Source organism: Lolium rigidum, chromosome 5 (genome assembly GCF_022539505.1).
Source record: "Lolium rigidum isolate FL_2022 chromosome 5, APGP_CSIRO_Lrig_0.1, whole genome shotgun sequence".
NCBI classification, from domain to species: domain Eukaryota; kingdom Viridiplantae; phylum Streptophyta; class Magnoliopsida; order Poales; family Poaceae; genus Lolium; species Lolium rigidum.
The window spans coordinates 208,278,778-208,291,388 of NC_061512.1; the positions used below are offsets into that span (position 1 = coordinate 208,278,778).

Here is a 12,611-nt window from a genome sequence, read left to right on the forward strand (position 1 = left end):
TCAATACGAACTGTTCTGTTTTGACAGATTCTGCCTTTTATTTCGCATTGCCTCTTTCGCTATGTTGGATGAATTTCTTTGATCCACTAATGTCCAGTAGCATTATGCAATGTCCAGAAGTGTTAAGAATGAGTGTGTCACCTCTGAATATGTCAATTTATATTGTGCACTAACCCTCTAATGAGTTGTTTCGAGTTTGGTGTGGAGGAAGTTTTCAAGGATCAAGAGAGGAGTATGATGCAACATGATCAAGGAGAGTGAAAGCTCTAAGCTTGGGGATGCACCCGGTGGTTCACCCCTGCATATATCAAGAAGACTCAAGCTGTCTAAGCTTGGGGATGCCCAAGGCATCCCCTTCTTCATCAACAAATTATCAGGTTCCTCCCCTGAAACTACATTTTTATTCGGCCACATCTTATGTGCTTTTTCTTGGAGCGTCTGTTTGTTTGTTTTTGTTTTTGTTTTGTTTGAATAAAATGGATCCTAGCATTCACTTTATGGGAGAGATACACACTCCGCTGTAGCATATGGACAAATATGTCCTTGGTTTCTACTCATAGTATTCATGGCGAAGTTTCTCCTTCGTTAAATTGTTATATGGTTGGAATTGGAAAATGATACATGTAGTAATTGCTATAATGTTTTGGGTAATGTGATACTTGGCAATTATTGTGCTCATGTTTAAGCTCTTGCATCATATGCTTTGCACCCATTAATGAAGAAATACATAGAGCATGCTAAAATTTGGTTTGCATATTTGGTTTCTCTAAGGTCTAGATAATTTCTAGTTTTGAGTTTGAACAACAAGGAAGACGGTATAGAGTATTATAATGCTTTCAATATGTCTTTTATGTGAGTTTTGCTGTACTAGTTCATCCTTGTGTTTGCCTCAAATAACCTTGCTAGCCTAAACCTTGTATCGAGAGGGAATACTTCTCATGCATCCAAAATACTTGAGCCAACCACTATGCCATTTGTGTCCACCATACCTACCTACTACATGGTATTTTCCAGCCATTCCAAAGTAAATTGCTTGAGTGCTACCTTTAAAATTCCATCATTCACCTTTGCAATATATAGCTCATGGGACAAATAGCTTAAAAACTATTGTGGTATTGAATATGTAATTATGCACTTTATCTCTTATTAAGTTGCTTGTTGTGCGATAACCATGTTTACTGGGGAACGCCATCAACTCATTGTTGAATTTCATGTGAGTTGCTATGCATGTTCGTCTTGTCCGAAGTAAGGGCGATCTACACTGAGTTGAATGGTTTGAGCATGCATATTGTGAGAGAAGAACATTGGGCCGCTAACTAAAGCCATGTTCCATGGTGGAAGTTTCAGTTTTGGACAAACATCCTCAAATCTCTAATGAGAAAAGAATTAATTGTTGTTGAATGCTTAAAGCATTAAAAGAGGAGTCCATTATCTCGTTGTCTATGTTGTCCCGGTATGGATGTCTAAGTTGAGAATAATCAAAAGCGAGAAATCCAAATGCGAGCTTTCTCCTTAGACCTTTGTACAAAGTGGCATAGAGGTACCCCTTTGTGATACTTGGTTAAAGCATATGTATTGCGGTGATAATCCAGGTAGTCCAAGCTAATTAGGACAAGGTGCGAGCACTATTAGTACACTATGCATGAGGCTTGCAACTTATAAGATATAATTTACATGATGCATATGCTTTATTACTACCGTTGACAAAATTGTTTCATGTTTTCAAAATCAAAGCTCTAGCACAAATATAGCAATCGATGCTTTTCCTCTATGAGGACCATTCTCTTTACTTTTATGTTGAGTCAGCTTCACCTATTTCTCTCCACCTCAAGAAGCAAACACTTGTGTGAACTGTGCATTGATTCTTACATACTTGCTTATTGCACTTATTATATTACTCTATGTTGACAATATCCATGAGATATACATGTTACAAGTTGAAAGCAACCGCTGAAACTTAATCTTCTTTTGTGTTGCTTCAATACCTTTACTTTGAATTATTGCTTTATGAGTTAACTCTTATGCAAGACTTATTGATGCTTGTCTTGAAGTGCTATTCATGAAAAGTCTTTGCTTTATGATTCACTTGTTTACTCATGTCATACACATTGTTTTGATCGCTGCATTCTCTACATATGCTTTACAAATAGTATGATCAAGTTTATGATGGCATGTCACTCCGTAAATTATCTTTGTTATCGCTTTTACCTGCTCGGGACGAGCAGTAACTAAGCTTGGGGATGCCGATACGTCTCCAACGTATCGATAATTTCTTGTGTTCCATGCCACATTATTGATGTTATCTACATGTTTTATGCACACTTTATATCATATTCGTGCATTTTCTGGAACTAACCTATTAACAAGATGCCGAAGTGCCGCTGTCTGTTTTCTGCCGTTTTTGGTTTCGTAAATCCTAGTAAAGAAATATTCTCGGAATTGGACGAAATAAAAGCCCGTGAGGCCTATTTTCTCACGAAGCTTCCGGAAGACCGAAGACGAGACGAAGAGGGGCCACGGGGTGGCCAAACCCTAGGGCGGCGCGGCCCCACCCTCGGCCGCGCCGGCCCGTGGTTTGGGCCCCCTCGTGCCGCCTCTCGACTTGCCCTTCCGCCTACAAATAGCCTCCGTGACGAAACCCCCAGCACCGAGAGCCACGATACGGAAAACATTACCGAGACGCCGTCGCCGCCGATCCCATCTCTGGGGATCCTCGGAGATCGCCTCCGCACCCCGCCGAGAGGGGATTCATCTCCCGGAGGACTCTACACCGCCATGGTCGCCTCCGGTGTGATGTGTGAGTAGTCTCCCCCTGGACTATGGGTCCATAGCAGTAGCTAGATGGTTGTCTTCTCCCCATTGTGCTATCATTGTCGGATCTTGTGAGCTGCCTATCATGATCAAGATCATCTATATGTAATTCTATATGTTGCGTTTGTTGGGATCCGATGAATAGAGAATACTTGTTATGTTGATTATCAAAGTTATACATGTGTTGTTTATGATCTTGCATGCTCTCCGTTATTAGTAGATGCTCTGGCCAAGTAGATGCTTTTAACTCCAAGAGGGAGTACTTATGCTCGATAGTGGGTTCATGCCTCGCATTGACACCTGGGACAAAGGATGAAAGTTCTAAGGTTGTGTTGTGTCTGTTGCCACTAGGGATAAAACATTGATGCTATGTCTAAGGATGTAGTTGTTGATTACATTACGCACCATACTTAATGCAATTGTCTGTTGCTTTGCAACTTAATACCGGAGGGGTTCGGATGATAACCTCGAAGGTGGACTTTTTAGGCATAGATGCAGTTGGATGGCGGTCTATGTACTTTGTCGTAATGCCCAATTAAATCTCACTATACTCATCATGATATGTATGTGCATTGTCATGCTCTCTTTATTTGTCAATTGCCCAACTGTAATTTGTTCACCCAACATGCTTGTTCGTCTTATGGGAGAGACACCTCTAGTGAACTGTGGACCCCGGTCCAATTCTCTTTACTCGAAATACAATCTACTCGCAATACTTGTTTCTACCTGTTTTCTCTCGCAAACAATCATCTTCCACACAATACGGTTAATCCTTTGTTACAGCAAGCCGGTGAGATTGACAACCTCCACTGTTTCGTTGGGGCAAAGTAGCTTGGTTGTGTTGTGCGAGTTCCACGTTGGCGCCGGAATCTCCGGTGTTGCGCCGCACTACATCCCGCCGCCATCAACCTTCAACGTGCTTCTTGGCTCCTCCTGGTTCGATAAACCTTGGTTTCTTTCTGAGGGAAAACTTGCTGCTGTGCGCATCATACCTTCCTCTTGGGGTTGCCCAACGAACGTGTGAAATACACGCCATCACACGGCGCTCGTGCTCCTCCTCATCGTGATCATGCCGACGATGTCTTCTGGCTTCTCTAGCCAAACGATCTCCTTCACCACCATAGTTGGTCCGACGGCGTTGGTCATACTGACTCACATATTTGTTGAGGAGGTGATCAGAGAGGGGTCGCTGATATCTTATATTCTTCACCTCTCCCTCTGTGACATAGCACTTGCCATCATGACGGAGCCGATCGCATGGAGCGGCCTCCTCTGTATCCTTGCTATGAGAGCAGCTGCCCTCATCTCCATCTTCGCCATAGTGGTTTCCAGGTCCTACCATGTTGATGCTGAACGAGGGACCTGACTGGCAACCCTCAGGGTAGGTGACTTCCACCATGTTAACGGCGGGGAAGGGTTGGGTGTCGACCTTCATGGCGTACTGGTTGAAAATTAGCCGCCCCTTCTCTATCGCCGCTTGGATGTGCTGACGCCACACCCTGCGGTCGTTGGTGGCATGGGAGAGCGAGTTGTGGAATTTGCGAGTACGGCTTTCCGTTCGGCTCTTTCGCCGTGGGGAACTTGAGACCTTCGGGAATCGTCAACTCGTTTCTCCTTGAGCAGGAGGTCGAGGATTTGTTCGGTCTTGGTCACGTCAAAATCAAATCCCCTAGGCGGCCCCGGTGGCTTTACCCATTCGCGAGGCCACGGGGTTCCTTCCCGAGTCCACTCGCCCACTTGCTTGTTTCTTGGTCTCCCGTGTGCACTTCATCTTCCTCTCGTACCGACCATGACTACCGCACGCTTGAACTTATCTTGGTACAGGTCGGGGTGGCGCTGTTCATATGCCGATAGTTTCCGAACCATGTGCGCCGCCGAGGGATAATCTCGCTTGGGAGGCCATGTCCTTGAGCCGTGTTGCGAGGCACTGCTACCGCCAACTCGATCGCTTCCTTTCGGTTATACGAACCGAATAACATCGGTTCCTAAGATTCTCGAAGCGCTGGATGTACTCTGTCACCGTTTCCCCGCGCTTCGACGTAGTTGTGCTAGATCGGCAATGCCGGACTCGGAAGCTTCGAATGGTATTGCATATGGAACTGTTCTTCCAAGCTGCTTCCAAGACCGGATGGAGTTCTGCTGGCAAAGAGGTGTACCATCCAAAAGCCGATCCCGTGAGGGACCGTGAAAAGAGCCTCACGCGTAGCTGATCCGACACCGAAGCCGGTCCTAGTTGAGCCAAATATCGGCCGACGTGCTCGATGGAGCTGGAGCCATCCGATCCACCGAATTTGGAGAAGTCGTGGAGCCGATATTTAGGTGGCGGCGGGATCATCTCGTAATCGTCGGGTACGGCTTGGAATAGCCGACGCCCTTCTTTTCGGCACTATGCCGAACTCGGTCTCTCGGCATGGTACCGATCCGATCCGTCGTGCCGGGCTGTAGGAGTCGCACTCTGAAGATTCGCCGGAGTGGCGTACTTAGCCAGCCATGTTTGCTTTTCCAGCTCTGAGCCCACTGCAGGAGTTGGGCTCGGGAGTTTCGTCGGTGTGGCGTACTTAGTTAGCCACGTCTGCTTCTCAAGCTCTGTCGCTGACGTTCCTCCTGTCTTCGCCGGAGTCCCCAACGTTGTGGCCTGGTTTGTGAGTGCCCGATCACCACAATCCGGCACATACGTGCACGCGTATCCCCGAGGGATCTCCTTAGGCGCCTCCATTAAGAACCGGTAGTCACTAGGGTCGCCACCAATCTTGTAGACGAGGAATGCCGGTGTAGTCGGCACTTCGACAGAGTGCCGCCAACGCATATGGCGGCGGTGGACGGGACCGGAGTGGCAACTCTCCTTGATGAGTCCCGAGAGCTGGTCCCGACGGCGAGTACTCGGTGGCTCATGATCTCCGGATCACGCGCGGAGCGACACGCTCCAACACGTTGACCAAGTTTTCGAGTGGCGGTGTAGCGAGTGAGCCACCAAGTAGTTGATCTCCTCGCCGCGAGCCCTCGGTGCGTTCCTCCGACGGGGTAGAGAGGTCTATCCCATCGAGCGCACCTTGCGGTGAGAACCCCTTCCATCCGATGCCATGGGTACGGGTTCTGCGAAAAGAGCCGATGAGGTCGGCTTCGAGGGTGGCCTTGATCTCGTTGTATTGCTTCTTGAGTTCGTCGGGCGGGTCCTCGTAGGTGACGCGGCGTGCCGTCCGCCATCTCGGATGTAGATGGCGATGTGGTTGATGTAGACGATTGTCCCACCGGCGTGCCGAATGTGTTGATCTGCCAAAACCCACCGACGGCAGCGGCCTTGTCAACACCGTAGAGCCGGGAAGAGCCTAGAGCTGCGGCTGGCCGAGACCCCTCCGAGCGATGGCCCGCAATGCTCTTCTCGGTCACACGCGGCGATGCGAAGTGCAAGGGCGTGCCACCCGACCTATACCCGGCCGGGAAGGTGATGGGGATGCCTCGCTTAGTTTCTCGCGGGGCATACATGTAAACGTTAAATACGAGCCTCGATCGGCTCTCGGGTTATCTCGTGAATCGGCTCAAGAGCCGATCCACCCATGATTCGTACGGGGTGCACGAATACTTGGTGGTCCCGCTTGATCAAGATAAAGCTAATGAGATCTACGACGATTTAGGGTTTTCACCGCATAATCGGATCATCCTACTCCGGAGTTGGGCCTCGCGGCCACGCACGGTGCTCGTAAGCCGATCCTAAACAAAGCCAAAAAACCAACATGAAGTTGATCCTCGGAACATCCCGTTTAGGACCCGCGAACGCCACCCTACGTGCCACTCGGATCCTCCCCCCTTTGTAAGGCCTAACTATTGCGAGATATTAAACTAATCCTTGTAGAACAAGGAGCAATCGTAACGGATCGGATCTACTAAATAATGATCAAGCGGGGTGCCGCCCCCACGCCCGAGATAGGCGTGAGGGCGGCTAGATATGCGAGGGTTGCACTACGTAAGCATGCTTAAACGAAGAACAATGCTAACCCTAACACATCTATGATAACTACGTTGCTCGCCATCAAAAGCGCTTCGATACGAGCAACGCATGAACAACGTGGGGCTTGTCTTGCCTAGATCGCAAGATGCGATCTAGGCGACATGTCGCTTACCTGATAGAAACCCTCGAGACGAAGGAGTTGGCGATGCGCCGAGATTGGTTTGTTTTGGGGTTGAACGTGAGTTGTTGTTTATTCCATAAACCCTAGGTACATATTTATAGTCCAGGGGACTTTCTAACGTGGGCATGCACTAAACCGTGCACGAGTAAGATTCTATCTCTAAACTAAAATAGATCTAATATGTTACAGATACACGGGCAATTAAGCCCAACTTGGTATAATAGGCCGATTCACATAATTCTCCATGTATATTTCCTTAAGCCCATCTTGATCGCGGCCCACCTCTGACTCGGTCAAATCCTGGTGATAACACCATTTTATGCCCGCTACCCGCCTGTCCCCGTCGATTGACCAGACTCACACCCGTCCCCAACTCCCCATCCACTCCCCGCACAGTCGTCCGCATTCGTGAACCCAGCACACAAGCAAACAACGCACGGCGATAGAGAGAGAGGGGAGAGATCGAGATGAAGGTGGAGGTGGAGGTGGTGGAGGAGACGCTGGTGCCGCCGAGCGAGCCGACACGGCGGCACGCGCTGTGGCTCTCCAACCTCGACCTCGCCGTGCCCAAGACGCACACGCCCCTCGTCTACTACTACCCCGCGCCCCCGCCCTCCATCGGCGGCGACGAAGATGGAGATGACGGGGAGGAGCCGTTCTTCGCGCCGAAGAGGTTGCGGGAGGCCCTCGCCAAGGCATTGGTGCCGTTCTACCCGCTGGCGGGGCGGATGGCGGTGGGCCCCGGCGGGCGGCTAGAGATCGACTGTAGATCTGGACAAACTAGGAGTGCGGTATCAATATTTTCAATTAGTTAGGACTAAAATGTAATATTGTTTTTTTGAAACGTTTTCCCCTCCCCAAGTTAATTAAATTTGGACGGAGGGAATACAAACAAACAAAATCCCATAATTCCAACCTTTTTTTTTTTGAGATGGACATAATTCCAACCTTGGTGAGCGGTGACCACTCTTGCTTTTGAAATCTGAATCCCCTACCGGTACCGGGGGACAAAACCGTCAAGTTGCCTACCTCCGCTCCCGAACCTTTTCCGGTTCCTAGGGTTTTAAGATCTCGCCGAGCCCACCGTGCGCGGCCCAGAGCCCACCAACTCCGCCTCCATCTCCTTGCCCTCGCCCCTGTATCCCCTCGCCGCCCTCGCCGGCGAGGAGCCGCCCCTAGGCTGCGCGCGGCAATGGCGTTCTCCTTCTCCTCGCCGGCGCAGCAGAACCCATTCCAGACCCCAGCGCCGGCGAACCCGTTCCAGACCCCATCGTCGGCGAACCCGTTCCAGACCCCAACGTCGGCGAACCCGTTCCAGACCCCAGTGTCGGCGAACCCGTTCCAGACGCCGGCGCAGGCGCAGACGCCGTCCCCGTCGCCTTCCCCGTTCCAGTTCAACTTCCAGCAACCCCAGCAACAGCAACAACAGCAGCCGCAGCAGCAACAACAACTGGCCGCATCGACGGCGCCGCCTCAGCAGCAGCAGCAGCTGCTGACGTTGTATACAACGGAGGGGAAGCCCGCCGGGTACAGCACCAAGTGGGAGGAGCTTCACGCCGAGTCGCAGAAGGCGCTGCTTCAGATCGAGTAGGGCTTCCCTAATTTTTTCGTTCTATTTTCTGGTAAAAAAGTGTGCTTATCCTTCTGTGTGATAAGTTGGGGCTTCATTGCTTGCGATTTTCTTTGGTTAATGTGTAGGTTTCCTTTGATAGATTGTCCAAAGTTGTTACCCCTGGTTAACTTATTGTCTCATACTTGTATAGTAGCCTACTAGGTCAGCTTAGTGAGTCGTCCTGTCGCTGGGTTGGGTGAAAGTAGTAATTTTTATGTGAGTGTGCAATTTCAGTTAAGGCTTCCCGTGATAAGATTGTTTTTAAGCCTCATAGACATCAGTTCTCTTTATTTACTGTAAAGTTGTAATACTAGTGTTAGGGTTTCTGTTTGAGGTGGTTTAGTATCGTCCATTATTGTTGACTTGGGGTTTCAGTTGAAAGACAAGTGCTTTTGGCGTTCTATGTTTTTATCTGCCTCAATTCGCATTGAGGTATCGGTTTTATGAGCTTTGGACTACAACGATGCATCTTTTATCATTTCATTACCTGACCAGAAGTTGGTGTTATGTGGGAGCTGTTTACACTCTGAATTACTTGGAATATCTTCTGCTGTAAATACCTAGAATGTGGTTTCCTAACAGTCAATTTTGTAGGGATAAAATACGGGAGTACAAGGATGAGAGTGAGAGGTTAGACCAGTGCAGTCGGCTTCATGACTCCTCAATCTCGAATGTTAATTTTGAGCTGGATGCAAGTCGCATTGCTCAGGTTGGGCTTTTTCCCTTGCTCATGTTTTTTCATCAGTTTGTCACATGGAGTGTATGTATGTTCGTTTTGGTCTTGTTCTGCTCCAAAAAGATCAGTGCACTATTAGTCTCACATTGTCAGTTCACAGTTTAAAAGGGCAGCAGAATCTGTTCAGAAAGAAAAAGACGGATCTTAGTATGTTACTATGCTATTATTACATTATCTGCAGGACAAGCGATGAAATTTCACACACATCCATTTTACTCTTGGACGATTAATGAGCTAAACTGGTACAATGGACAAGCAGGACTGTGCCCGTTCACTTTCAGCACTCAATTAAAAAAAAAACTCTGCATCTTTGATATCATAAACTTGACTCTGGAAGATAGTTAGAAAGTTGTAGCCTAAATATTGTATTCCCTCCAGTTCAAAATAATTGCCCCAAAATGGATGTATCTTGACTGGGCAATTATTTTGAGCCAGAGGGAGTATTATTTAATATTTCCCTGAATGATGAACAAGTTAGCATCTTAGCACAGTAGTATGCTAATGAAATTTGCTCGAGAAACAATATTAGCATGACGATAAAATGTGCAACTGAATCATTAGATGGTAAAGCTTAATTCACAATCAAATGTTTCCTTGAACCCTGGCATGTTTCTTTGCCAGGAATACACTGTACAATCTCATGTTAAAAAGAGATCTGTTGCAGTATGGAATGTTATTGATTAGTAGGAAGATTTAGTGAGCACACGATACCTATTCCTCATAGGCATATACATCAATTCATAAAGCACATGCTATCTATTCCTAGACGTTCCTCCTTGGATTCATGGGTAAATATTTGTGTGCTTTAACAGGAACTCGCAGGGACTGCCACTGTAATTGAGAGAGAGAAGGCATCAGTTCAAGAGTTAATGACTGTTGTCAATGAAATGATGTGGAACACAGAATTTGCTATTCGATCATATATGATGTTGAGGCCAAGGTTCATCAAATCAGCCAGTGGTTCTTCACCCAATCAGCCTGTGGCTTTGGCACCAACCAGCGATTTCTATAGTGGCATCCCAAAGAGGCCTTCCCATTTTATGGTACAAACTGTAAACAAGTTTGAGAAGTATCTTGATGAATGCTGCAAATGGATTAATGAGCTAGAGCAGCTGGTTCAAATCGAGACAAGTAAAAGATCATCTTCTTCTGTGGAATCTCTACCAAAAGTTATGTCCAATGTGCATGACTATTTCATCTATGTTGCTTCAAAGGTAACACCTTGTTATTTATTCATACATAAGTCTAACATGAACTGCTCAGGTTGTTCATATTCTTGAAGTTGTGCAAATGATATTCCTCATTTTCTATTGATGTTTAGTGCCTAGCTATAAAGTTGTGAACTTGATGAATTTTCTAGTAACATCAATATTTTATATGTAAAGAAATAGGGATAAATTATGTTTTTGTTGTTGTAGTGCCCTGAGACCAACATTTTTCTGATGTGACTTTGTACAGGTGGAAAATCTTCATCAGTATGTTGTGACAATGAAAACTGAGTATCTTCATGGCCAGCGCCGTCTGGGTAATGCAAATGATCCATTTCTAGAGGCAAATAGAAGAGAAGCAGCCAAACAAGAAGCAGCTGCCAGAAGGGTCCATCCAACATTGCATTTGCCTGCTCCTGTACAGCCCACAACGCAAACTTCAGCATCAACGACAAGCCAACCACAGCAATCTTTGCTACCGGCTACAGCAACCTCCTCGAGTGCCGTTGCAGCTTTTAGCATGCCAGCTTCTGCTCCATCCACTTCGAGTCTCTTCTCGACACCAACTACTCCAAGTCTCTTTTCGACACCCACTACAAGTCTCACGACTAACCTTTTTGGTACAACTGGGTCAGCCCAACTGTCCACACCATTTGGGACATCCTCCACTCCTACAGTTGGATCAACACCAGCTCCATCTGGATTTGGGACTATCACCCCATCTTTTCCTTCAACGCCTGCTATAGCTGGAACTTCACTATTTTCTACGCCATTTGGAGGTACTCAAACTTCCTTGTGATGTTTGTTGCTCGGTGCTCATTTTAAATGATCTGTGGTCGTGAAGTGATATGTTATTCGCGAAATGTCACTTGCACACAGTAGAACCGATAAGCTTGTTATGTGCTGCACTGCATTACAGGGATGATTCCCAGATCCCAATAGTCTGAAGTGTTTATAAGTTGCCGCATGCAATTTGCTTTCTTGGCATTTTGTAGCTGCAACTGCATTCATTTTTTTTTGTAAAATCCGATTGTTCATATCAATTAATCTTGTTATTTGAGCTGAGCTGTGCTCAGTTGCGTGCACTGCATTTCTATGATGACTCCCAGCAGTTTGGCATATCTGCATTTTTTAGCTGCAATGGAATTAATTGTGTGATCTGAATGTTATAACTTAGTGCAATTTGCTAGTGGCAGCACCAGTATACTTGATTTATGCATTATAGTACTTTAGCTAGTTATAAAGCTGGCATGCCTGCACAAACCATGGTTTACTTTGTGATGTTGGTAGTGGCAGCTAGTGCGTGCCCAGCCTGCCAGGGTTTGAGTCTCCGGACTACCCATGGTTCTCATGGTTGTTTCTTCTATAAACAAAATCAACAGGGGCTAGTACCTGTTGGTCTCATTTTTTTACTTTGTGATGTTTGCCACTTCCATTTATTAGTGCCCATGCTGAGATTGAACTGCTATTTTCTTCTCTCTCATACTTTTCAGTGTGAATTACATGTTTTCACTTAATTCATTTCTCTGACTAATATGGCATTCTACCTGTGTCTACCTATAGGTGGAGCTACAGCTTCAGGGTCTAGCTTTGGTGGCACATCTGTAAGTAAAAAATAATTCCATCATATTATGCAGCAGCCTTTCTTCCTTTGCAGTATTCAGCAAATATGACAATGTCAATGACAACCTGCTCTTTTTGTCACATATAACATTTCGTTGTCAAATTGCCATCTCCTTACACCCTTTGTTTGTATATGGTGCAGAAAGGGAGGTCAAAGGCCCGGGGCCGACGCTAGATGTAATTTCTTAATCAACCGCGCAATGCCGGTGCCTCATGTATCTCCTCCTGTCTTATGAAAAAAAAACTTGTAATTAGCTTGGCTGGCAATTCTAGTGGAGTTTTAGCTATCATCATGTCAATTGCTTGGTATCAGTCTGATTTTTATCTAATGCTTGCTGTTAGGTTCGTTCGGTCTGTTGTTTCAAAAAAGGTTTGTTCGGTCTGTGAACCTCCTCAGTGTTAACAGCATTTCTACCAGTGTTAACAGTACCCTTCCTCAGTGTTACCAATGTTGCAAACCTGTGATACCAGGGCAATTAGTTTGTGGTCATTAA

At 46.6% G+C, this 12,611-nt stretch overlaps 2 protein-coding genes across 2 annotated transcripts in view; both read left to right on the plus strand.

The window, feature by feature from the left end:
- Positions 1–7,753, plus strand: part of LOC124657003 (hydroxycinnamoyl-CoA:5-hydroxyanthranilate N-hydroxycinnamoyltransferase HHT4-like) — an 11,900-nt gene extending 4,147 nt beyond the window's left edge. The window contains exon 2 of the mRNA XM_047195636.1: positions 7,418–7,753. Coding sequence (XP_047051592.1) covers positions 7,418–7,753 — 336 coding nt within the window. The remainder of the gene's footprint in view (positions 1–7,417) is intronic.
- A 358-nt stretch (positions 7,754–8,111) lies between these two features.
- On the plus strand, positions 8,112–12,611 carry LOC124654478 (nuclear pore complex protein NUP58-like). Its single transcript, XM_047193475.1, has 6 exons — positions 8,112–8,525; positions 9,145–9,259; positions 10,099–10,500; positions 10,745–11,273; positions 12,058–12,098; positions 12,260–12,611. The coding sequence occupies exons 1-6, from the start codon at positions 8,131–8,133 to the stop codon at positions 12,290–12,292; spliced, it is 1,515 nt and encodes a 504-aa protein (XP_047049431.1). The 5' UTR covers positions 8,112–8,130; the 3' UTR covers positions 12,293–12,611.

What these genes read in the sequence shown, in the direction of transcription:
- LOC124654478 (XM_047193475.1), top strand. Translation starts at nt 8,131, where the DNA reads ATGGCGTTCTCCTTCTCCTCGCCGGCGCAGCAGAACCCATTCCAGACC. An exon ending in ATGCAAGTCGCATTGCTCAG is followed by an intron (nt 9,260 to 10,098) that starts GTTGGGCTTTTT and finishes GTGCTTTAACAG; the next exon opens with GAACTCGCAGGGACTGCCAC. An exon ending in TCATCTATGTTGCTTCAAAG is followed by an intron (nt 10,501 to 10,744) that starts GTAACACCTTGT and finishes GACTTTGTACAG; the next exon opens with GTGGAAAATCTTCATCAGTA.